At 40.7% G+C, this 26,138-nt stretch overlaps 2 protein-coding genes across 2 annotated transcripts in view; both read left to right on the plus strand.

Moving 5' to 3' along the window:
• The first annotated feature begins 1,112 nt into the window (after positions 1-1,112).
• On the plus strand, positions 1,113-6,629 carry CD3G (CD3g molecule). Its single transcript, XM_044669608.1, has 6 exons — positions 1,113-1,358; positions 3,951-3,974; positions 4,494-4,727; positions 5,153-5,284; positions 5,514-5,557; positions 6,258-6,629. The coding sequence occupies exons 1-6, from the start codon at positions 1,304-1,306 to the stop codon at positions 6,321-6,323; spliced, it is 555 nt and encodes a 184-aa protein (XP_044525543.1). The 5' UTR covers positions 1,113-1,303; the 3' UTR covers positions 6,324-6,629.
• A 9,992-nt stretch (positions 6,630-16,621) lies between these two features.
• The window catches only part of UBE4A (ubiquitination factor E4A), a 45,033-nt gene continuing 35,516 nt past the window's right edge, over positions 16,622-26,138 (plus strand). Inside the window, exons 1-2 of the mRNA XM_044669605.1 lie at positions 16,622-16,723; positions 24,681-24,841. Coding sequence (XP_044525540.1) covers positions 24,721-24,841 — 121 coding nt within the window. The 5' untranslated portion in view covers positions 16,622-16,723; positions 24,681-24,720. The remainder of the gene's footprint in view (positions 16,724-24,680; positions 24,842-26,138) is intronic.

Consider the following 26,138-nt stretch of genomic DNA (forward strand, 5'->3'; position numbering starts at 1 on the left):
TTATGTAAGGGAATAATGAATAAGAATATTATTTCTCAAATAATTAAAGAAATTAAATAATAAGAATAAGAATAAATGAATAAGAAAGGTTGGTGGGACCAAGTCAAGAAGAATTTTTAAACTCCAAACAGAATTTACATTTGATCTAGAGGTGACAGATTTTTGTTGTTGTTTAGTCATTTCAGTTGTGTCTGCCTCCTCTTGATCCTATTTAGAATTTTTTGGGTAAAGATATTAGAATGGTTTGTCATTTCCTTTTTCAGCTGATTTTAAAGATGAGGAAACTGAGGCTAGGGGGGGCTAAAGGGACTTGCCCAAGGTCATACAGCTAAGAAGTTTTTGAGGCCAGATTTGAGTTCCCAACTCCAGGCTTGTTGCTCTATCCACTGATCCTCTTAGCTGCCCTAAGGTAACAGAGTTACTAGAATTTATGGGTGACATGGTTAAACCTGAGTTTTAGGACAAACCTTTTGGCAGCTTAGAGTATAAATTGAAGAGAAAGAGAGGATTCAGTCAGGGAGACCAAATAGGAGGCTACTTACAATAGTCTAGGAGAGAATTAATTAGAGTCTGAACTAGAATGATGGTTCTATGAAAGGAATTCACAAGCTAAGTAGTTGGGAGTCTAATGATAATCATTTTAAAACAATTTTATGTAACATTTGTAAAGATAACATTTTATATAGCATGTTAAAGTTTGCAAAAATATTTTCCTATAAGGTAAGTAGAACAACTATCTCCATTTGAAAAAAAATAAAGAAACTGAAAAGTTTGGCTTACCTATAATAGTCTTACTAATGAGAGTCTGCTTCTAACTAGGGTCTCTTGATTCCAGGTCTCCCATTTTAACCACTATGACAAGTTGTCAGGAAATTTGCCTATCTCCCTAAAGGAGGAGACCAAAGACACTTCTGGAGACACCTAGGGCACCCCTAACCCCAACCATCCCAGGGCCCCTTCCCTTTTGCTCCACTTCCCCCCAAAAAACAGAGCCTGTGAGATGAGAGCTCATTGTCTCCCCTCCCTCCTACTCTGGCTCCGCCCTACACTTCTACCATTTCATACAATCCTAGTCTCTGCTTTAGAGCACAAAGCAAAAATAGTTTTCTCTATTGCCTTCCCTTCTTGACCCTTCCTAGAGCCCCTTTTACTCACACACAGGAGGCTATGGTTTAGTGCTGTTGCCCTCTACGCCACACCCCAAGACCCAGCAAGCAAATTTACAAACAAAAAGTGAGGCCAGCCTAGGTACAACTCAACAGGACCCCCCAACTGCTACCAGAGAAAAGGACCCTGGAAGAACATGAAGTACGACTGGAGGTTGGCCGGCCTGATCCTGACCATCATTCTTATCCAGGGTAAGGACTTTAAAATAAGAACTGAAAGGAGGAGAGGGGTCTTGCAGGAGAATGGGGTATACTGGGATCCCCATCCCAGCTAGGCCCCCTGGAAGGGTACTGATGGGCTTCAGTTTTCCTGATGTTATCCCAGGTGGGCTGGGAGAGGGGTCATCGGTGAAGGTAGAGGTTATAGAGAAAGGGCCTACAGAGCACCAAGCCCTCATGAGGCTTGGGCAGTTCTGGCATCATTCCAGACTCGCAAAGCCAGAGTTCTCAGATGCACTAGACGGAGAATTCTGCCTGCTGCCTCCATCTTGGGCTTGAAACTTACTTCAAAGACTATGGGGCCAAGAGCCCAAAAAGAAGGGAAGACGAGGCCCTCAACCCAAGACTGAGGTTAGGATTAAACCTGAGCATGATTTAATGGAGTCAAGGGACTTGGACTCTAGGCTTAGCTCCACCACCAACTAGCTGAGGGTTCTTCATCTCTCCTATCTGTAATTCAGGATGACTATAATAGACTCCAAACTGGTCTCCCAGCTTTCCTGTCTCCCCTCTCTTAAATCCATTCTTCACACAACTGTGTAAATCATTTAGCTGGTGAAAGAGACTGGCAATGTTACTCACCTTTCTCTCTTGTCTCAAAGTCCTCAGCTCAGGATTTAAAACCCTCCACAATTTGGCTCCTTTCTGACTTTCTTTTCCAACCTTATTTCACATGACTCCAATCCAAATACTCTATGCTCCAGCCAAAGAAGCCCATCTTGATCTTCCTTGCTGTTCCAGTACCCTCTTGTATGCTTATGCAAAGGCTGTCCTCCATGCCTGAAATGCATTTTTCCCTGGTAGCACAGTAGATAGAGTGCCAGGCCTAGAGTCAAGAAGATTTATTTTTCTGAGTTCAACTCTAGCCTCAGACCCTTACTAGCTGTGTGACACTGGGGAAGTCACTTCACCCAGTTTTGTCTCATTTTTCTCATCTGTAAAATTGGCTGAAGAAAGAAATGGCAAACTACTCCACTATCTTTTTCAAGAAAACCCAGAGTGGGGTCATGAGGAATCAGACATAACTGAAAAATGACCAAACACCACTAAGGAATTCTACCTTCCTTTAAAGTTCAACTCTTGGGCCTTCTCATATCAGAAGCCTTCCTTAATACTTCTAATTATTAGTGCTCTCTTCTTCCTCAAATAACCATGTATAATCTTTGCACATTATATCTGACTCCTCAATGTGAACTCCTTGAGACCAGGAACTATTTTTTGTTATATTTTTGTAATCCCTATCAAGGACAGTGTCAGGCACATAGAAGGCACTTAATTGGTGTTTGATCAATTAGCCTAAGCACTCGATAGCGATGCACAGAAACTTCTGAAACAGAATTGAAAGAAAAATCAACAAGCCATTTTATTTTTTAATCTTTTGAACACAAGTGAAAAGGAAGAGATCTCTGTTCCAACTTGCAGTGTCCTTGCAAGAAACAGGGCATGGTTAAGGGTCCTATTTCCCTCTCTTCCATTCGTGGGTCATGCTGTCCTGAACCAAGCGTGGAGCCAAAAGCCAGAGCTACAGTTTGCTCCTTCTTGGACAGTGATCCTGATTCCTGTTTCTAGTGATAAGTCTGTACTCTATGTCTGGGATATGCCTATGCCTTGCAGATAATGCAAACCTGGAGATTACTGGGTGACCAACTATAATAGAATTCCTGGGATTTTCACTTGAAACATATTTCTGAGGAGACATATGTTACATGTGTTTATGTGATACAGTGTACCTCACCTATGTATTTATCATGAATTATTTTATACTCGATTTTTTAATATATATGTCATGCTTCCCTAAGAGACAATTTTGTACTTCCCCCAGGACTTAGCACAAATAGGAGCCTTTTTTTAGATCCTTACCTTCTGTTTTAGAATCAATACTAAGTATCAGTTCCAAGGCAGAAGAGTAAGCAAGGGACATTAAGTGACTTGCCCAGGGACAAACATCTAGGAAGTATCTGAGGTCATATTTGAACCCAGGATCTCCTGTCTCTAGGTCTGGCTCTCTATCTATCCACCGAGCCACCTAGCTGCCCCTACAGCAGGTGCTTAACAAGTGTTTGTTGGATGGAACTGAAATGAATTTTGAAAAACATCTTGATCCTTCGGCAGGTATATATATACATCTAGGCTCCAACTCCAATCAGGGATTTGGGGGCTGAAGATTTGGAGTATATAAATTCTCCCGAATCCAACTTGACAACTGACATCAAAAGTCAGGTTTGGAGGCAATTGGTTGGCTCAGTGGATTGAGAGCCAGGCCCAGAGACAGGAGATCCTGGGTTCAAATCTGGCCTCAGACACTTCCTAGCTGTGTGACGCTGGGCAAGTCACTTAACCCCCATTGCCTAGCCCTTACTACTCTTCTGCCTTGAAACCAATACACAGTATTGATTCTAAGACAGAAGGTAAGGGATTTTTTTTTAAGTCAGCTTTAATGCTGCTCGTTGTCCTGGTTTAAGATTTGGATTGCCTCAGGACTATCTCTGAGGCACAGCTTACCTATATTTCTCCCCAGCCTTCACCAGATAGTCCTAGGCCCACTTTCTTTCTTTTTCTCTACAGGTATTGTGGCCCAGACAGAGGAAGGTAAGAGAAATTTTTTCTTTGTGATCTCACACACTGTTAAACAAGATTGGACAATGGTTAGAGCGCTGGCTCAAAAGTCAGAAGATCTGAAACCACTGATAATTACTATCTATTTGACCTTGGACAAATCCTTCAGCCTGCCTGGGCCTTAGTTTCCTATTATGTAAAATGAAGGGAGTTGAACTAGATTGCCTCTGAAGTCCCTTCCAGTTTCAGATCTAGGACCTTGAAAATGCTGATAACATGAGCGGGAAAACGTATTTATTCTAAAACCCTCAGTTTCTAAAAATCAGAATACAATTCTGTGAATTCACCTGCTCTTTGTCTTATGTAGGCAGGTGGGAAGGAGGTAAGGTAAAGGGAGAAATGGGAAAAGAAATTATGTCCCACATGCCTGAGAAATGGGACTCTAGTATTTTCTAGTCATTGCTTGAAAATGGCAATTACCACATCCTTTAGGGGAGGGTACATACTTTAGAGGTGAGTTCAGTCTCAACCATGTGACTTTTCATAATGCAGTAGGAAAGCCTGTGGACCTGGATGACAATCAACAAGATGGGACTGTACTACTAACCTGCAATTTTCAAGGGGTAGAAACTGTTCAGTGGATTAAAGAGGGAATGATCCTGAAGGAAACTAAGAGAACATTAAACCTGGGAAGTATCTCCGAAGACCCCCAAAATGTATTTTGGTGTAGAAACTCAACAAATACAACAAAGAAAGAATCACGCCCACTTCACGTATATTATAGAAGTATGTAATTCTCCTTCTGTTTTTCATTTTAGTAAAAAAAAAAATGAGATGGTCATGCTGGACTATAGAATTGGAGGCTCAGTAGAATTGCTTGATAAAGGTTCATAGGCAAGACTCTGGAATAGGCAGCAGCTTCTTAATTCCCTTAAAGGAGTCTACCTAACCATAATATGCTCTGGCCTACCTTGGGTCTATCCCCCTACTAGAATGAGACAGTTCAGATACTTCTAGAAGCTGAGAGATAGGGGGAGGTTCTAAGGAATAAAAGATAGGAGGCTATTGGCCAAGAGCAAAGACAGTCTATAATGGGACAACCCTTAAGGGATATTCTGAGCAGGGCACTTCTGCCTATGAAGGAACTAAAGTTACCAAGGAGAATACTCGCCAATATTTTTTAAAGGAATTTTTTCTTTTCTTCCTCACAGTGTGCCAAAACTGTATGAAGCTAGATGGAGTCACTCTATCAGGCCTAATCTTAGCTGAAATCATCACTCTTTCCCTTCTTGCTGTTGGTATCTACTTTATTGCAGGGCAGGATGCAGTTTGGCAGTCAAGAGGTAAGGGACAGAGTCCTGGTAAACATGATCGAACCAATCCATTCCCTTCAGTCTCATAATCTTTCTGAGTACTTAGAGATACTCACAGAAAAGTTGCAAAGATCTGAGTAGACCTGCCTAGGAGCAATTTTTGCCTATATGGGACAAGAAGAAAGGGGAATGTCCTAGGGTCTGCTTGCCTCTCCTAGGATCCGACTACCACTGACTCTCCCTCTTTCCTTTTGTGTAGCTTCAGACAAACAGACTCTGCTAACTAACGACCAACTTTACCAGGTGAGTAATGGGAAATGACAGCACCTTTGGTAGGACTAGCTGGGAACAAAGCCCTTAAAATTTTAAAGCAAGTGACTCAGAAGGATTAGCAAGGATTAGCTCAGAGCAGGAAATACTTAGGATATACCAAGGACTCGAGTGTCCTCCCCCTGCCTCCTTGGCCTCTACAGATCAAGGAATGCTGAGAAAAAGAGAAATTAGGTTAAGGCCCAGGGGGAAAAAAATTTTAAAAAGGTATCCCAAAAGTCTGAGTGAAGTTTTAAGCTTTATTAATTTTTTAAAACTCTAACTTCTTAGAATTTATGTATCAATACCAAAGCAGAAGAGCAGTAAGGGTCAGGCAATTAGGGTTAAGTGCCTTGTGCAGAGCCACACATATCTTATAGATAGATAGATACAGATATAAACCTAGGAGGCCATCTGAAGTCACATTTGAACTCAGGACCATCCATCTCTAGGCCTGGCTCTCTAACCATTGAGCAACCTAGCTTTCCCTGCTTTAATAAATGTTAATAAGCTTTTTAAATGCACTAATACTTTTGGGGTACCCCAAATACACACAGCAAGGGAAAGGATGACAAGGGTTGAGTTCTTTCCCTCCCTCAGCTCTACATAATGCTTTGCACATAGTAGAAAACTGGTGAATAAAGAATGAGAGGATGGGGGAAAGAAGTTGCTGATTTTGTTCTCCCCCTCTCAGCCACTCAGAGATCGAGAAGATGACCAATACAGTCACCTTCAAGGGAGTCATCCTCGGAAGAAGTGAGCTTTCAGACTCAACCTGATGGTGCCCTTCCACTCCCCTACTTCTCCATCCCTCCTCTGCAATTTTGACAACTGCTTCTAAATAAGCTTCCCCCTTTCCAGTGTGACTGTAACAATCCATCCCTCCTGCTCTCCACGGATGGGCTCTGCTTAGCCAGAACACAAGCTGTGTAGTTGGACTGATTGGGGCAGCCCCATTCCCAAAGTGCTGGGGTCAGACTGGATGTTAATGGCATTTCAAAAACACATTTACTGGGTGCCTGTAAATTCTTCTCCAGCAGTGTCTGGAGCATTCTAAGGCATTGAATAAATATGCATTACTCAATTGGTCAGAAACACTCTGCTCCAGAAAGCAAGACCTAAAAATGATAAGCTAATGGGCCTGGTTTCCTTTAACTAGCTATTTCTGTTCTCAATTGGGCAACCCCTGGCAGGGAGACTTTCGGCATCCAGGCCAATCGCTGACTGAAGCCTAAGGCACCAAGGGGGCCGCAGGAATGATGGGAAGAGGAAGAAGAAGGAAATTCTATCATATCCATGTCAGGTTTGGCATGGCAGCAGACACCAGTTCCCTCCACAAAAGGATGTCTTGAACTGTATCTCAGGGATGCCACCTACTGGTAGATCATTGTCTGAAAAGGAAAGGCTGGGGGGTGGGGGGGAAGTAACTGATGGCCTCTCACATGTTAGCACTTGGAGTTCTTCCATAATTCTTTAGAATAACGTATATTTATATAGCACTTTAAGGTTTATAACACACATTTTAGATAAGACCTTCCTTGAAACCATCCTTTAAAGTTGGTAGTATAGCTATGATCACTGCCATTCGACAATGAAAAAATTGAAGTTTATGCTATAAGGTAGCAGAATGGGAACTCAGTCTCAGATATCCTGACTTTTAAGTCTGTGCTTCCCTACTATATCCTTGCTACCTCTTCATAAGAGTTCAAATTTACTTAGAATTTGAAGGTTTTCCATATTTTCTTTTAGTCTCTTGCTCAATCATCATCCATTTTTGTCATTTGTTTCGGTTGTGTCCGGCTCTTCATGAACCCATTTGGAGTTTTCTTGGCAAAGATACTAAAGAGGTTTGGCCATTTTCCTTCTTCGGCTCATTTTGCAGATAAGGAAACTGAGGCAAACAGGGTTAAGTGACTTGGGGTCACATAGCTAGTAAGTGCCTGAGGCAGAAGGATTTTAACTCTGTCCAGCACTCTGAGCCACCTTCATCATCATCCATCTGCTACCTCCTATCTGCGAGTATACCCCAAAGCTCTATCCTAGTCCTTCTCTCTTCTCTCTATACACTTTCAACGACCTCATTAGTCCCCACATTTCATTTATCTTCTCCATACATATGTCCTGATACATAGTAAGTACTTAATAAATGCTTTTCCATTCCATTCCATATGATTCTCAGATCTCTCTCCTGACTTCTAACATCACCAAATATTACTATAAGTCATTTTGAACTATATGTGCCAAAAGCATCTCAAATTCAAAATGTCCAATGCAGAATTCACCGCCCAGAGCCTTCTCTCTTCTGAACTTCCCTATTTCTGGCAAAGGCACCACTATTCTCCCAATCTTCCAGATTTGCACCCTCAATGACACAGTACATACAGTGCCGGGCCTGGAGTCAAGAAGAATCTAGTTTGAATCTGATGACATTTACTAACTATATGACTATGGACAAGTCGCTTAACTTCTACTTGCCTCAGCTTCCTTATCTGTAAAATGGGGATAATAATAGTCCCTACCTCCTAGGGCTGTTGTGAGGATCTAATGAGATATTTATAAAGCACTTAGTATAGTACCTGGTACATAGTGGGTGCTATATCATTGGTCAGTCATTTTTCAGTCATGACTGACTCTTTATGACCCACATTTGCATATTTCTTGGCAAAGATACTGGAGGGGTTTGTATTTCCTTCTCCACCTCATTTTACAGATGAAGAAACTAAAGCAAATGGGGCTTGCTTAGAATCCCATAGCTAATAAGAGTCTGAGGCCGGATTTGAACTCAAGAAGATGGGTCTTCCTGACTGTAGCCTCAGCATTCTCTCTACCCACTTAGCTGCCTTACATGCAATATAAATGTTAGCTATTATTATTATTGCCAATTCCTAATACTCTCTCATACTACATATCTTTCCAATTGACAAGTCTTACCAAATTTACCTCTATAACATGTACTATATCTATTCCTTTCTCTTAATCCACATAGCCATCACTGTAGTTCTGGTTTTCATCTTCTCTTGTCAGGATTATTAAATAGTTTCTGAACTGGTTGCCCTGCTTCAAGCCTCTCCCCTTTCCAATTCATCCCCCACAAAGCTACCAAAATATTGCTAAATCACAGCCCATCCATGTTATTTACCTATTTCATAAGTCCCATGGTTCTCTGTTGCCTCTAGAATCAAATACAAATTCTTCTGCTTGGTGTTTAACACAATCCAACTCCAATTGATCTTTCCAGACTTATTTCACATAATTCTCCCTTCCACATTCTGATGTAGCCAAACTGGCCTTTCTACTATTCCTCCCACATGACTTTCCATCTCCTGTCTCTGTGTCTGAACCTAGGCTGTCCCCAAAGCCTGGAGTGCTCTCCCTCTTCACCAGCCTCTTAGAATCTCTAACTTTCTTCAAAACTGAAAGAGCTGAGGTCAAGAACTACCACCTACATGAGACCTCTCCTGATCCCCTCAGCTACCAGTGCTACTCCCCATCCTGTTACTTTTATTTTCTCTGTGTATATCTTAAATTCACTTATATGTATATATATATGTGTGTTTCCTTGCAGAATGTAAGCTCCTTGAGGGTCATGATATTAATTTTTTCTTTGTATCTTAAGTATTTAAAACTGTGTAACTCGAATTAGCTCACCCCAGTTCATAGTTAAAACTCTAGCCACCAGAGATAATGTCATCCCCACCTCCCTTAGTGGGGAGGGGAGATGAGTTACACACACGTGACAATACGTAACAAATCAAGAACGAGGGACTGCCCTTTGGGCAGTCCAAAACAGTGTAGAGGCTGCCATTTGTCCACTTGAATTAGAGGTGGACCCCCAGGAAGTGACGAAAGATGCTATCTCTTCAGGTAAGATGGTAACTTCCTGTTGAGGCAGTTGGCGCTTTGAACTTGGTGCTGAAGGATCTCAGCTGAGACCTCAGGCAGCTTCTACTCTGAATGGTCACGTGGGTAAGTTAGGCTGACTTCCTTGGGCCTACCTTGGCATTTCTAGAGTCTCTACCTCAAGAAGGCTTCTTGCTTCTCTAATTGCTAAGACCCTGTGGCTAGTAGAGTACTTTAATTAATCTTTTAGTTCTCACTCGATCTGGACCTCCGCTGGTCTGGACCAGAGTTTCTCTCTCTCTCTTTACCTTCAATCTTCCTAATTGTAAATAAACTACCATAAAACTCATCCTGACTTGGATCTGTTTTAATTATGGAATCAATCTAGATCTGATTGATTCCTGGTGACCACACCTTATATATATCTATATAATATCTAATTTTTCCCTATTACAAAACATTGTTTAGAATAGTGTCACAGAGAAGGCATGAGCATGGTCAACTGAGGTAGGTCAATGGCTAAGATCACCATTTATCACTATTTAATGGATAATGAAAGAAACCCCAAAAGGTTCAATAACATGTGTAATATTCCAGAATTAATTCATTTCTCTTCAAGCCCAGTGTTTGTCTACATGGCCTCCTAGCTTACTTGCCCAGGACTGGATGATTTCCAACTCTTTTTAATAAAAACAAGGGCCTAGGACAGTGATGGTGAACCTTTTAGAAATGGAGTGCTGAGTCCCACCCTCTTACTCCCACTGAGTACTGTGCCCTGCCCATTTTGATGCCCCACTCCCTTCCCCCAGACAGGGGAGGGAGAAAGCACTCCAGCTATGAGCTATGCCCCCCTCAAACCTTAGCTCCTTTCTAGCCCCACCACAGAAATCACCTTCACCACAGACTCAACAGGTTGTTATCTGTGCTGCACCCCCACATAGCACGTGAAGCTCCCTCCCACACCCCCAGCACCTGACTCCAGAGGGGAGGGAGGAAGTGCTCCCATTGGCTGCTGGGTAGAGGAGCAGGTGAAGTGAGGAATATCCTCAGATGCATGGGAGGAGGGGGGGAGAGCAGCTCTATTCCAGTCCCTCTGGCTTTAAGTAGGAACTCTGGTAGGTGACTGCAGACATGCCCACAGAGAGGACTCTGCATGACATTTTTGGCATGTATACCATAGGTTCACTATCACTGGCTTAGGACCTGCCAGGTGACAGGTGTGTGTGGTTTTTTTGAGAGTCTATTAGGTTTATGTACTGGGGTACATATTAATGATTAGAAGCAACCTCTGCTCTTAAGAAAATTCATAGCATAAAGTTATGTCTTAAGATTCTTGAACCCTTCCCCTCCTGACTTTGAGATAGTACAGTTGTAGTAATACTTTTTGTCTCATTTACTCCACTCAGGAGGCCACAGCCCTGATTCAAGCTCTCTCACCTAGACCAGTGATGGGCAAAGTAGCAGGCCAGATGCCGGTCCCTGAAATGTTCTATCTGGCAATGTGACATTATTCCTAATCTGACGAATACAATGAGTAGGATACAATACAATGAAACTTTGAAAGAGTTGCCTTAGAAAGACTGACAGATAAGCATTTCCTTTCCTTTGGCCCCCTCTTTAAAAAGTTTGCCCATCACTGATCTAGAGGATAGGGTGGATCCTACCTACTTTCCAGTCTTATACTATACTCCTTCATATATGCTGATTCCCACCCCCACCCCCTTCCTTTTAGACCAGACCTAAGATTTCTTTAGAGTTAGGAACTCCCAGGGAGCAAATTCCTACTGATGCAGTTTGATTACTGTTCTACTACTTATAGTTGTAGAAGGTTAACTAAAGAACTGAGAGTTAAACAATTTCCCCAGGGAAACAGCAATGGTATGGGTCAGAGGCACAACTTGAATTTAGCTCTTGCCTGTGTTCCCCTAACCTATAAAGCATCCCCTTTACATCTTTGCCTGTTAAAATTCTCTTCCTTTAGGGGCAGCTGATGGCACAGGGATTATAGTGCGAGGCCTAGAGTCAGGAAAATTTGGGTTCAAATCTGACTTCAGATATTTCCTAGCTATATGACCTTGGGCAAGTCACTTAACCCCAATTGCCTAGTCCTTACTACTCTTTTATCTTAAAATTGATACTATGACAGAAGATAAGGATTTGCTTTTAAAACTCTTCCTTTCAGGCTTAGCTAAGGTATGTAATAATTGAAATTCTCAAAAGGCAGTATTTCTTAATTTTAAAATTATTTATTGACTGGTCAAGATATCCTAATCTGGTCAAAGGATTCTCTCAATAAATCCAACCGAAACTCCTGGCCCAGGTACCTATATATACCTTGGGGAACTCATTATCCAGCTCCTCCCTTGAACATCCCTAGACATCTCTAACTGGTAAATAGCTAATTATAAGATGATCCATCAAACCCTCAGCCTTTCCCCATATTGACAGATTTATCATATACACAGGAAAAGAATTATTGTAAAATCTTCTGGTTAGTCAGACTTTGTGAAAGGAATACATTCCTGTGGACTCCTAAGAACAAAGAAAATGCAAAAATCTGTAGACTGGATGGTGCCTGAGGTCCAAGACCTTGGCATGGGAATCCTCTCTAATATATTCAGGAATTGATTAGGGCCTTTCTAATCTAGGACCTGATGTGGGAATTAATATAGTTTTTAAAAAATAAATTCTCACAGATACTACCTCCTTTGTGAAGCCTTCCTTGATTCCTCTAACTACAAGTTCTTTCTCATTCTTCATATTTCTTATAAGCACTTTGTCTAAAGTATTATGTAAGTATCAACAATTATTATTATTACTAGAGAGCTACACTAGAAGCCAAGGTCTTGGTTTAAATCCTGCCTCTGATATATACTGGCTATGTGTTGTGCAGTCATGCCTGACTATTCCAAGACCCCCTTTGTGGTTTTCTTAGCAGATATTGGAGTAGTTTGCCATTTCCTTCTTTGGCTGATACAGATGATGAAACTGAGGCCAACAGGGTTAAGTGCCTTTCCCAGGCACACACAGCTAGTAAGAGTCTAAGGCCAGATTTGAACTCAGGAAAATGAGTCTTCCTGACTTCAGGTCCAGCACACTACCTACTATCATACTATGGAGTTCACAAAGAAAAACAGTACCTCTGATGTGAGGGCTTTGGAAGCCCTTTTCAGGGCTGCTAATCCATTCACCTTTGGTTCACTTAATCTTCACTCAAATCTCACCTGTGGCTCCAAAAATCTGTAGCATGCACAGTAGCCACTCCCCTCAATAAAACAGACTGGGCAGACACGCTAACCCAGATTGAGGGTAACCAAAAGGCCTCAAAGACCCATCAGCAGAATGGGTAGTTGAGAGCACTTTGTTCCAGTGGCTGTGAACTGAAGCAGGCACTTAAGAGCTTGGTTAGACAACAAAGATGCCAAAGTCACTCACTGTAGTCAGGACTACCCCCAGCCTTCTTGACTTTTGTCTTTTTACTGGACTTGGATGACTCTCCAAGAGAGTGACACCTTTGTGCACTTCTCCCTCAATTAAATCCAAATCACTCTACATAGCAACCTGTGATGATGTCCTCTTCCAAAAGGACAAACATTATTACTATACTCTCATTTTCGCCCTTCTTACATCCTAATTTAAATCAGACTTATTTGTGTCTTGTTCCTCTAAATTATAACATAATCAAACTCTGAGCTTACATAAACTGACCTTAATCCTAGGTTATAGCCCTCAAAATTACTAGGTCATTTTGTTCCCAGATAGAGTCACATCCAGGAAATTTCTGAATATAACTCATGTATCTATCTCTACACAAGAAGGAAAAAAGTTTCCAGAACTCATACAAACACTCAAGGCAACAATGTATATAGATATAGGATAACCTTTATTCTATCCTATAGAAAATGTACGGAAATACACAAAGGATTCAGATGCCCGCAAACAATTGCTAATATTCTCCTTCCCAATTCAGTGAATTCCACCTTCCACCCAATGCTTAGGCAGTCCTCCAGGCTACCAGCCCCACCCTGTGGTTTGAACACCTCTAGAAAAAAACAAAACAAAACAGGTCACAAGGGACATCCCTTTTCTATGGGTCATAGTCAAGACCAGACATCTGTCCAAAATAGTTGCCTGAATGCAACTCCCCCACATCTATTCCAGCAAAACCTAAAATTCATACTATACCAAATAATGATCAAGAAATTCAATAAGAACTACTGTAACTTCTACTCCAAAACTATATAAAAAAATCAGACAGAATCTCATAGGCAATAGGAAAGGAGGCACTGGACAAAAAAAAAAAAAGGCAACTAGAGATGAGCCAAAGATATATGCAGCCTGCAAGATTCTGTTTTCTAAGGCAGCAAGAGTGCAGAGCTCACCTGATCAAAGACCCAACATAGTCACACATTCCCTAGGGTAGTCAGAAACTCTGGCAGAGATTCTGGAAATTACCAAGAACAGTAGCAGCATTCATCCTGGGATACAACAAGTGCTATCAATCACCTCCTGAAAAAAATTCCCAAAAGGAAAATCCCAGGAATGTCACAATCAAAATCCAGAGTTCCCATATTAAAAGGAAAAAAATTTGCTGGGAAAAAAAAAAAAGAAAGAAAGCAGCAGTCAGGTACCAAGGAACTAGTTAGGATTATATAAAACCTCACTTATACTATCAATAAGACTAACTATTGTAATATTCAAAAGGCATAACCAATGGACTTAGTGCCAAGAATAACTAACCCTGAAAAGTCAAGTAAAGTACAATCCTACTGGGAGGAAAATGGACCTTTAATGAAAGAGATGGGGGTAGCTAGGTGATATAGAGAATAGAGTCCTGACCTGGAGTCAGACCTGAAGTAAAATTCCTATCCAGACACTTACTAGCTGTGTGACCACAAGTCACTTGACCTCTGCCTCAGTTTCTATGAGTGTAAATACTACTTCCCAGAGTTGTTGTGAGGATCAAATGAGATACTTGTAAAAGCACTCAGCACAGTGCTTGCCACATAATAGGTGCTATATAAATGCTAGCTGTTATTACTTTTCTCACAAAAAGCCTAGAGCTGAGGACAAACTTTGAAATATATTAGAAGGGTATGTATGATAATATAATTTTAACAGCTTAATAGAAAAGAAAAGTGATCTCTCTGAAGCTTAAGGTCTTCAAAGAATATTGTAAGCTTTTATTTTTTTTTAAGTATTTTTAAAAGATTGAGGGTGAGGGGAAGGGGGCAGCTGGGTAGCTCAGTGGATGGAAAGCTGGGCCTAGAGCCTCAGACACTTCCTAGCTATGTGTCACTTAACTTAACGCCCCCTTCCCCACCAATGGGGATTGCCTAGCCCTTACCACTCTTCTGCCTTGGAACCAATACATAATATTGATTCTAAGGCAGAAGGTAAGGCTTTATTAAAAAATTAAATTAAAAAATAAAGTCAGGGAAGTGGGTGAAGGGGGAGACAAGAAGGAATTGGTTCAGTTCCGAGGGTTTGAAGAGAGGAAAGAAAAAGGAAGATAAGAGGGAGAAAGCCCTGGTGTAAAAAAGAGGGAGGAACATTTCTCATAAATGGCATATGTGAGAAGAGTATTGAAGGGTGGAAAGAGCTGTCATCAGATGAAACTTACTCTTCTCTGAAAAGAGATTAAACCCATAAACATTTTGGTATAGAGTTGGAAGAGCCTTAAGAGATCATTTACAAATGATGAGTTGAGATCTAGAGAAGGGAAATGATTTTTTATTAAAGATCAAGCAGTAGAGATAGGACTGGAATCAGAGATATGCTGGAGTCAGTCTTACAAGTAAAGCTGATTATTCATTTTGCAGAGTGAGCATTTACACTTTGGAAATCAGACTGATGTTTGATCTATTATTTTTTTGATTGTCTAGAATTTTAAAAGTGATGGACAAAGTGTTAACAATGCAGATTAAATTTAGAAGCATTTTTGTCAAATAATTGCCAATATATCCTTGATTGGAAGTCATGTTTTCTGAATGCAAATGCAATGTTGTTTCTTTTTTTTTTAATCCTTACATTCTCTATCTCTTATATCAGTTTCTCTCTGTCTCTGTCTGTCTCTCTTTAAATAACTTTTTCTTTCTGTCTTAGAATCTAATAATGATTCCAAGGCAGAAAAGCGGTAAGGAGTAGGCGATTGGGGTTAAATTACTTGCCCAGGTTCGAAGCTAGAAAGTGTCTGAGGTCACATTTGAACTTAAGAACTCTTCTTCAGGCCTGGTTCTCTATCTAACTTTGTTAAACTAGCTCACTCATTAGTATCAATTCGATGACAGAAGAGGGGAAAGTGCTAAACAGTCAAAGTTAAACGACTTGCCCAGGATCACAGAGCTAGGAAATGTTTGAGGTCACATTTGGACCCAGGTGCTCCTGACTCTAGGCTGGGGGTACCACTACTGCTCTTTCCACTAGTCAGCCACATGATACATAATCATCATCATCATCATCATCATCATCATCATCATCATCATCATCATAACAACAACAGGAATTTCCTGTTGTAATCCAACAAGCTTTTGAAAAGTGCCCACTGTATAGATGAGTGATCTTTTATTTACATTAGATTGTCATGAGGAAAAACTTTAGTCTTCAGTTTTTCTTGTAAAATTTATATTATACTATATAAAATTTTACTATTAGTATTACTACACAACAGAGGCACCCCGGAGGTGCTTGGATTTGGATTATTAGGGAGAGATATCCTGTGGATGACCAATGGAAAGAACACTGGATTTGGAATTAGAATACGTGATTTGCAATCTTGGCTCTACCTTTGGGTGACCTCGGACATAGCCCATCTCCTCTTGGTCCCCGAAGGTCTAGGTTCCAGATCTGTATAAGGAGAGGTTGGACTAAATGAGCTATAAAGCTCCTCTCAGTTCTCAATCTATAAATCTGTTTTAGAAGGGCTGGCACCACATGGACACGTGGCGGGCTATGCCATGCCCATTGTTTGGCTTTCCTTTTCTCCTCCCCATATCCACTGCACAGGGAGAAAGATGCAGATTCCGCTCGATCGCACAGAGGGAGCTCCTTTCATCTCCGGCCACCCTCCCCAACCTCCCCATTACCCCTCCTATCCGAGTTGGAAAAGGTAGCGTTGCCTACCACCACCCCTGAGGGTCGCCCTCTCGCCCATGGGCTGCACTTCCGGCGCCCTGGTTTTGACGCGAGGGCCGAGGGTGGGGGGTGTGGGCGCCTGGCGGATGACGTCAGCTCCGGTTGCCCGGGCTGAGTCGGAAGTGTTGAAAGCCCTTGGCCTCGGAGAGTTCCTGGTGCTGCTGCCGCTGGCACCTTCAGGCCCCGGTAAGAAGGAGTGCGCCCCATGAAAGAGGCGGCGGCGCGGGGACCCTCCAGCAGTATCCACCGCGACCCCATCGTCCCCTCCGAGGCCCGGATTCCGCTGCCAGACCCTTCCCTCCCCCCGGGTCCTCTGTGCTGAGCTCGGGACCCCTCCTCTTCTTGCACCCTGTGTGCTCCTCTTCTGTCCGCCCCTGCAGCTCCATCCCCTTATTGTTGGAGGCCTGGGGTGGAGAGCCGTGGGTGATCCGGGGGCGCCGTCTTAAGGTGTGCCATGCGTGGGAGGTCAGGGTAGGGAGGAGAAAGACGGTCTCAGGTCCCATCCAGGCTTGTTCGTGGACCCCCAGGTCCCTCGTAGGAAGCAGTCGCAGGACTAAGGATTTGAAGAAAAGACAGAGGAGTTGGCTCCAAGAAAGTGGCTTCAAATCCCGCTTTTGCTCGGTCCTTGTCCAGCGACTTCTTCCTGGGTGCGTGTGAATAAAAAGTGAGGAAACTAACCTGGTGATCCGTGCGGCCGCTTCTTCCCACTCCATCAGGTCGGAGGAGCCTGTACAGAGGAGTGTTGGAGCTGGGCTATTTGTTAAGGGCTTGGAGATTGCGTAGAGGCAATACTACGGCCAAGAGAGCCCTTTTCGCCAGCTGGTTGCAATTGACAGGTTTCTGGTCAGAAAGGCAGCTCACATACTTTCACTTTGCTTGCGCCTTCGTCTCCAGCATTGTATTTTCTCCTCCCAACTCCACGCTCCTAAGGCGTGTTTACTTCATTATGTTACCACTTAATTCTTGGCCCTAAATGGATCCCATTTGAGTCGAAATTGGAGTCTCAAGAAGGAATAGCACTCCCTTTTTGTTCTGATGAGGCATATAAAATCCCAGCTAAATTGTTCCCAGACATTTTTTGGAGAGATGGATGCATTACCTAAGAGGCTGATAGACTTAGACACAATGGAAAGAAGCCCCGGATTTGAAGTGTGAAAATATGAGTTCAGATTTTAATTCTTTGTGAGGCACGGTGCCTCAGTTTTCAGCTTCCTCCTTTTTCAATTGACAAAAGTATACCTAGAGGACCAACCCCCAAGATCCCTTCTAGCTCCAAATCTTGTGACTCTAGACTAGGCATTTCTCTCAGCCTGGTTGTTCATTTATAAAAATAGAAATAATAATACCACCCATCTCATAGGATTTTGTTTTAGGGCAAAACACTTCATAAACCTTAAAGTACTACATAAATGTGACTTATATTTTGGGAGAAAGGTATTCTCCCCTTAGTGAGGGAGGCAAAGTTGAATGGAAGGTAGATTTCTATGAATAAGTTCAAAGTAGGTGAGCTTATGGGTATGACTTGGTAAGGCTTCATTTTAGTGATCATAGATAGTAGTCCACATGTTTCTCTTCTATTCAGACAGGCACTAATGTCAGAAAGCCTGTGTAAAATATCCAAAAAGACTTGCCCTTTGAAATTGGCCAATCCTTCATAGCATAAAATAGCATGATTCATAGGCAACATCTGGTAATGAGAATGATCCTATATCTTGTGGAGACAGCTGTTTGTGTGTATCTAGTTAGAGGGGACAAAAACATTTGCAGTCTCAGTTGGAACCTGCAGAGAATTCCTTACATCCACCAGAGAGGGATACATTATTTTGGGAGAATTTACATTCAAAAAGAACTGCTTCCAAAAGTTGCTTAAAGATTTGGATTAGGCAACTTGAGAGCAAAAGTTGTCTTTCCTTTTTTAAATTTGTATCCTCAGTGTTTAGCACAGTGCCAGCATATAGTAAGTCCTTAAGTTTATCATATCATCTGCGGCAGATGAAAATTTAAAAAAATGTTTCCTCAGAAACTTTATTTAAAGTAAAAGAAGTTTTCTTTCTTTGGTTAACCTTCTCTGACTACTCGCTTAATTTGGATTTTTGTACTTATAGAAATACTTTTTCTCTTTTCCTTGAGTGTATTCTCATTTGACATCATTGGGCAAATAGAGTAAATATTTGTTAAGCTCTTTTGGTGTGCGTCCAGGGAAGACATTAAATTAGATAATAATGATGATAATATAACACTTTAGGTTTGTTAGGTATTATATATATATATATACACATTATCTCTTTTAACTCTCACAAGTATCTTGGAAGGTAGGTACTATTAGCTTCATTTTACATACAAGGATAAAGATTATGCCATGTGTCCAGGGACCCAGAGCTAGTGAGGTTCTCTGTAGACCACAAACCTAGTTCCTCTCAATTCCAGGTTCAGTGGTATCATTAATAATAGTGACTAACATTTATGTAGTACTTTAAAGTTTGTAAAACACTATATAATACAGATATAGCTATTTACAGCTATATATACATATATATGTAAAAATTCATTTGGTCCTCACAACAACCCTGAGAGGTGATATTATTATCCTCATTTCATAGATGAGGAAACTGAGGCTGGCAGAGGTTAAGTGACTTTCCCACAGTCATACATCTAGTGTTTGAGGCAGATTTTGAACCCAGCACATTATCCAATACACCACCTAACTGCATTTCAGTGTTGCCTCTAGCAAAAGTTCTTAACCCATAGAGGTTAGGATTCCATTACAGAAGAAAAAAAATTACATCTTCATCTTCATTAACCTCAAACTGAAATTTAGCTTTTCCTGCAATTGTGAATATAAACTTCAAACTATAGTAATATTAGAACCTATAGGCTTCACCAGACTGCCAAAAGGGGCCATGGCAAAAACAAGTTGAAGACTCCTTCCCCCCCCCCCCCCCCCATCTTCTAGGCAGCAAAACGAGGAATGAACTCTGCACTTAAGAGAAGTAATTCAGTACATCCTAAAGACTACTATACTTGGAGACTTGGGAATCTGGTTTTAAATACTGGTTCCACCTCTTAAGCACTTCTGTGACTTTGGACAAGTTACTTAAACACTTGAGGCCTAAATTTCCTTGTCTGAGAAATGAGGGGTTTAGACTGTGACCTTGAAGGCTCTTTCTGTCTCTAGATCTAAAATCCTTTGGTCCTAAGTAGCTTATAGTCTAATAAGGGAATAAGACACCAATACAGATAACTAGAATACACACAATTATATAATTGGATTAAAGCTAAGTTCTGTGTAAGGTCTAGGGATGGGAAGGAAAAGTCATTATCTTCAGGATAAATACAAAAATCTTGCTGTGGGGAGAATTGGGCTTTAGAGGATGTGAGGGGAGAAAGTATTAACAGGTAAAAGGAATAATGTGAGCAGTGGCAGACATGTAAAAGGGTTAATGGGAGGAGGAGAGGAGACTAATCCAAGTTGTTGGGAGTATACTCCTATGCATGGGGCAGTAGTGTGAAATGGAAAGGTAAGAAAAGGCCAAATTGTTCAGGACTTTGAATAAAGACCAAGAAAGTAGATTTTTCTTGATGGGCATTAGGGATTCACTGAAGATTTTTTTTTCCCCCTTGAGGAATAACATGACCAGATCTTTGGGTTTTTTGTTCATTTATTTGTTTTTCCAGCAGTAGTGTGAAGGGTAGATTGAAGCAAAAAGATTCAAGATGAAAAGACCTATATAAGGAGGCTATTGCAGCAGCCAAAGGAGATAGTGAAATACTATAAGGAATGATAGTAGCCTGAGTTAGAGAGGAGAGAACATTTCAGCTATTTTTGAGTTTGAATCAATAGACTTTGTAAATAATTGCATATAAAAAGGGAAAGAGAAGAGGTGGGGTTCGAGATACAGTATCCAGTAAAAGAGATTGAAAGGGAATAGTCAGACTTAAGTACAAGAACCACAAGAGTATCATCAGAGACCCCTCCCCCCCAGGTCGTGAGTATGGGAGACTGAACAAATCAGATTGTACCAGACAGAAATCATGACTTCAAAAGGAGCAACAGGTTTAGAGAGAAAACAAATTAGTTCAATTTTGGACATGTTAAATTTGAGGTGCAAAAATCAATCTTTTTTTTTTTTAACATCTTTTTTTTTTTTTTTAATTTTAAACCCTTAACTTCTGTGTATTGACTTATAGGTGGAAGATTGGTAAGGGTAGGCAATGGGGGTCAAGTGACTTGCCCAGGGTCACACAGCTGGGAAGTGGCTGAGGCCGGATTTGAACCTAGGACCTCCTGTCTCTAGGCCTGGCTCTCAATCCACTGAGCTACCCAGCTGCCCCCTCTTTTTTTTTTTTTTAATATTTTATTTTTTTAGAAAAAATTTCCATGGTTACATGATTCTTGTTTTTACTTAACCCTTCACCCCCTTCATCCCCCCCCCCCCCCATATCCAACGTGCATTTCCACTGGTTTTAACATGTGTGATCAATCAAGACTTATTTACATATTATTGATAGTTGCATTGGTGTGGCCGTTTCAGGTCTACATCCCCAACCATGCTCGCATCAACCCATGTGTTCAAGCAGTTGTTTTTCTTCTGTGTTTCCACTCCTGCAGTTCTTCCTCTGAATGTGGGTAGCGTTCTTTACCATAAATCCCTCAGAATTGTCCTGCGTCATTGCATTGCTGCCAGTTCAGAAGTCCATTACATTCGATTTTACCACAGTGTATCAGTCTCTGTATACAATGTTCTTGTGGCTCTGCTTCTTTCACTCTGCATCAATTCCTGGAGGTCTTTACAGTTCACATGGAATTCCTCCAGTTTATTATTCCTTTGAGCACAATAGTATTCCATCACCAGCATATACCACAGTTTGTTCAGCCATTCCCCAATTGAAGGGCATCCCTTTGTTTTCCAGTTTTTTTGCCACCACAAAAAGCACAGCTATAAATATTTTCGTACAAGTCTGTTTATGATCTCTTTGGGGTACAAACCCAGCAATGGTATGGCTGGATCAAAGGGCAGGCATTCTTTTATCGCTCTTTGGGCATAATTCCAAATTGCCATCCAGAATGGTTGGATCAGTTCACAACTCCACCAGCAATGCATTAATGCCCCAATTTTGCCACATCCCCTCCAGCATTCATTACTCTCCCCTTCTATCATTTTAGCCAATCTGCTAAGTGTGAGGTGGTACCTCAGAGTTGTTTTGATTTGCATTTCTCTAATTATTAGAGGTTTAGAACACTTTCTCATGTGAAAATCAGTCTTTTCTAGTTGTAGGAGAGCACCACTACCGATATTTTCTCCATTAAAATAGTTTTTAATGCCAGCTGGGAATGTCTCTGGAAAAGATGAGCTGAAAAAAAAGGCAGATTAAAACATTTATTTTCTGAAGTACTAAGAGTATGTATCCTCTCCTTTCAATAGACCATCCTGAAATACCAATATCCCTATTTTATAGACAAGAGGTTGAATACTTTGCCCTAGGTAACATGCCTACTGAGTAAAGAGGAGTTGGGTCTTGACTTGGTTCTCTTATTCCATGTCCAGTGTCCTTACTACAACCAAGCTTCTTCTCAATTTTGCAGAAAGGATATCAGTACAGTATTAGTCTTAAGGATCTCCAAATAGAGCTAATTTCCTATGAGGTGATTAAGATTTTTGAGATTTGTGTAGCTTCTGTATCTTGCAGGAACACTAAGTGAACTGTAATTTGAAATCTCCATGTAACTCTTGGTAGCCCTAAAGATTTTCTCTTATCCTTTTTTTTTTTTTTTTTAAACCAAATGAGAGGGAAGGGCTAGGCAATTTGGAGTTAAGTGACCTGCCCAGGGTCACACAGCTAGGAAATGTTTGAAGTCAGATTTGAACCTAGGCCCTCTTGATTCCAGGCCTGGTTCTCTATCCACCGTGCTACTTAGTTGTCTCCTCTCTTATGTTCTTAATAATTGCTGATGTTGCTGTAGCATTGTAAAGTCTGCAAAGTACTTTACATACATCTCATTTGATCCTCACAAAGGTTATGTAAGTACAAACTTTTCTTTGGTTTTGACATTTGATCTCATTATTGTTGGGGAGTTTTTAGTGAAGAAATGCTTTTTGATTTAGATTGATAACTGTTCTACAATTTAAAATCTTAGAGTATTGCCAGGAACACTGAGGAGTTAAGGGAACTGCCCTGGGTCCTCCTGGGGGTAGAAATGACAGGTATTATTATCCCTGTTTTACAGATTAGGAAGCTGAGTTTCAGAAAAGTCAATAGAGATTTGCCAATGCTAGTAATTGGCAGCTGGAATTTGAACCCAGATCTCTACTGATTCTAAATCTAGCTCTCCTGCACCATGCTAGGCAGCATTCAATTCATTTTCCTTCTATCCATAGCATGGTAAATGTAGGAACCTATGGGCTTCAAGGTAAAATCCATTAAAATAACTCCCAGGAATTCCTTTGGACCTCAAGTAGAGTGCATTACCAATAGTTTTTAATTTCTCAAAAAGTTCATTTTTATTACATATGCTGTTTTGGGCATATGTACAGGCCTCTCAGCTAATTGCCACTGATTCAAAGTATTAATGCTTTCAGTTGCCCTTTTAACTTATCCCTATATGAGATGCTAATCTTCTTTAAATTTTATGCAACAACATATACCATTCCACTTACCTGATACAGTAGAGTTCAGCACCATGCGGAGAAGAGACATGTCCCCAAATTTGTTAGTACTATTCCTAATTGGCCACTAGCTTGATTGCAGAAAATATGGGGCTAGCTCAGCAAAGCAACTGGTAAAACTGCCATGGAATGTAAAACTGTATTATTAGTGTCCTCCTAGAGATGAAGATAAGCCTTCAAATGTCATTAGTTTTGTTTATATGACTATAAGTAATCTTGTCTTGTCTCAACAAAATGAAAAGTAGAACTATTAAACAGTGTTATACTCAGAGTTAGGAGACCTGAGTTCACTTAACTAGTTTTATGATCATGAGCAAAAGTGAACCTCTCTGAGCCTTAGTTTTTGTACTTGTTAAATGGAAATATAATATTTATACCAACTCACACAGTGATTGTTAGGAAAGTGCTTATAAATCTAAAAGTAATTTGTAAATACAAATTATTCCCTTTTCCTGACGTTCCAAAGTCCCTTTGGGACTTTTGTCCTTGGATAGGTCTATCAATTTTTTTTTTAAACAGGCTATGCCTATCTTTTCTTTCACCTCTCTCTCCTTTAGGGTCATATAGCTGTTCCCTGGCCTTGGTTCAGGTTAAACTGAAATTTTAGAAAGAAAGAGAAAGCATTCAGTGAGCTGTGTCAATACAGTTGTGATACTAGGTCCTCTTGACTATTAAAGCTATCACATCCAGAATAGAGATATTTGACCAGCAAAATCTTATCAAATTCAAACTCATCAAATATTCCCAAGTTACCGATCCATTTGGGGTTATATGAAAGACCTCCCAAAGTTGAGATTTTTTTATTTGTCTTTCTTAAACATAATGAAGGACATAATGTGGGCATATTTTTAGTAGGTCTATAAAACCACTAAATAGTTAAGCCTAAGAGCATGTCTGAAAAGCACCTACAACTTAGCCTATATGCATAGGAATTGAATTCTAAAATTACGGGTGTTCATTCCCAGTTCCAGTCCTAGCTCTAGTTCTAGTTGTCCTCCCTGTAATTTTGAGCAAATGCTGTGTTGTCATCATTCATGTAAATAGGCAAGAAGCCACCCACTCAGGCCAGTAGTAGTCAATAGTTTCTTTCAAAGAAAATAGCTATATTGTTGCTATTGTCCTTAGCAAGCCATATTTTTTCTTTTTTCTTTCTTTTGCCTCTTAATTCATCCTTTCCCTTTTCAAACAAGGAGTGGCAAATATAGGGAAGATAATTACAAGCAAATATATCTTTCCTGGTCTCATTTTAGCTCCTTTCATCTTAGCTTCCATGAAGCCCATTCACTTCCTTCAGTAGGTAAATTCGAAGCTATTTTGCTTCCAAATACTTTAAACTTTGGAACACTGATCAATCTTGTCTCCAGAATCCTTTCAAGGTATGATGTGTTACAGAGAAAGAAGGGGGAAAAAAATCTATGGGAATCTAACAACTGCTGGTGTAGCTGGCCTTCTGCTCCTAACACCTGCCCTTTCTGTAGCCCCTCCCCCAGGTCTGGATGGAGTCTACTTTAAAGTGAAATGACAGACCAGGATAATAACAACAACATCTCCAGTAACCCCTTTGCTGCTCTCTTTGGTTCCCTGGCCGATGCCAAGCACTTTGCAGAGATCCAGAAGGAACAGCTGAAGCAGCAATCTGGTAAGCATATGAGCCAACAGCAGCAGACAAGATGACCCAGAAGGGGGACTTTCCAAATCCAGTGTGCCTGGGACCCCCTCCCCAAAATTAGCAATGGAATTAGAGTTTGTAGCAGATAAGAGTTTTTTCGCAAAGGAAAAGAACCTAGGATAACAGGTGGCTCCAAGGGGTCAGATGCTCATTGTGGACCTAGGACTGTCAAGCTATTACTTTTTCTAGTGCTGTCAAAAGGCACCTCATAAAATTGTCTTCTTTTTAACGTGATCATCTGAAGGTAAAGGTTTTAGTGTAGGAAACAAGCCATATGTAGTTGTAGGATGTAACTCTATAAAGGTAAGTGCTAGAAGAGATTTTTGATCTGAAACTGATCAAAAGATTTTGGTCCTAGGTTGATTGCCACAGGGATTCTCTTAGGGGTAACTTTTTATTCTACTGACTGGGGTCTATTCTATCTAAATGCTATTAAAACAAACTACTTAGGAAAGCAAACAGATCCCAAACCTGATTGTAAAAAGATCAGACAGCTTGGTACAGTGCAAAGAATATTGACACTAGAATCAAAATAGCTGGGTTCAAAACCTATTTCTAACCCTCACTACCTATGTGACCCTGGGCAAGTCACTTAATCTGCACGGACCTCAGTTTCCTTTTCTGTAAAATGAAGGGATTCAACTAAATGACCCCTGTAAATCCTTTTAGCTTTGGAGCCTTGTGATTATAGTGCTGACAGAACATAGTCATTCACACTCACCAGAAGATGGCCTCTCTGACCTGAGACCAGACAGAGAGCATAACTAGGGGTCTGCCATTTTCACATGTAGAATGTCTTTTATCACTTTTAATGTTCCCATAATTCTCTATATACCATAGTGTGCTCCTACCAAAAAAAGAAAGTGTCACAGGATTTCCATGCTTTGTCATTCATGGAAAAAGAGACTTATTGACTCTTCTTCCTTATTTCTTCATTTCAAGAATGATTAGAGAGATGCTTATCTGAATTATAGACTAACCATTTTTTTGTTCTACCTTGTATTTTGAAACGCTCCTTTTTCGGTGTGTATTAAACTTAGAATAAAATATTTTTAAATGAATTAATTAGGTTTCAGGAAGATTTTTAAGTTCCTTCTGTAGTTTACTATTATACTCAGTTATCCTAGTTCCTCTTTCCCTACTTTATATAAGAGATTGCGGTAAGGAGGGAAAACTGAGAAATGAAGAACAGTAGAAAATGAGGTAATAGCAAATATATTCTAAGTGATTTGGCTGGTATCAAACTTATCTGGTAAATAAGAAAATC

This window comes from Gracilinanus agilis, chromosome 3 (assembly GCF_016433145.1).
Source record: "Gracilinanus agilis isolate LMUSP501 chromosome 3, AgileGrace, whole genome shotgun sequence".
Lineage (NCBI taxonomy): Eukaryota > Metazoa > Chordata > Mammalia > Didelphimorphia > Didelphidae > Gracilinanus > Gracilinanus agilis.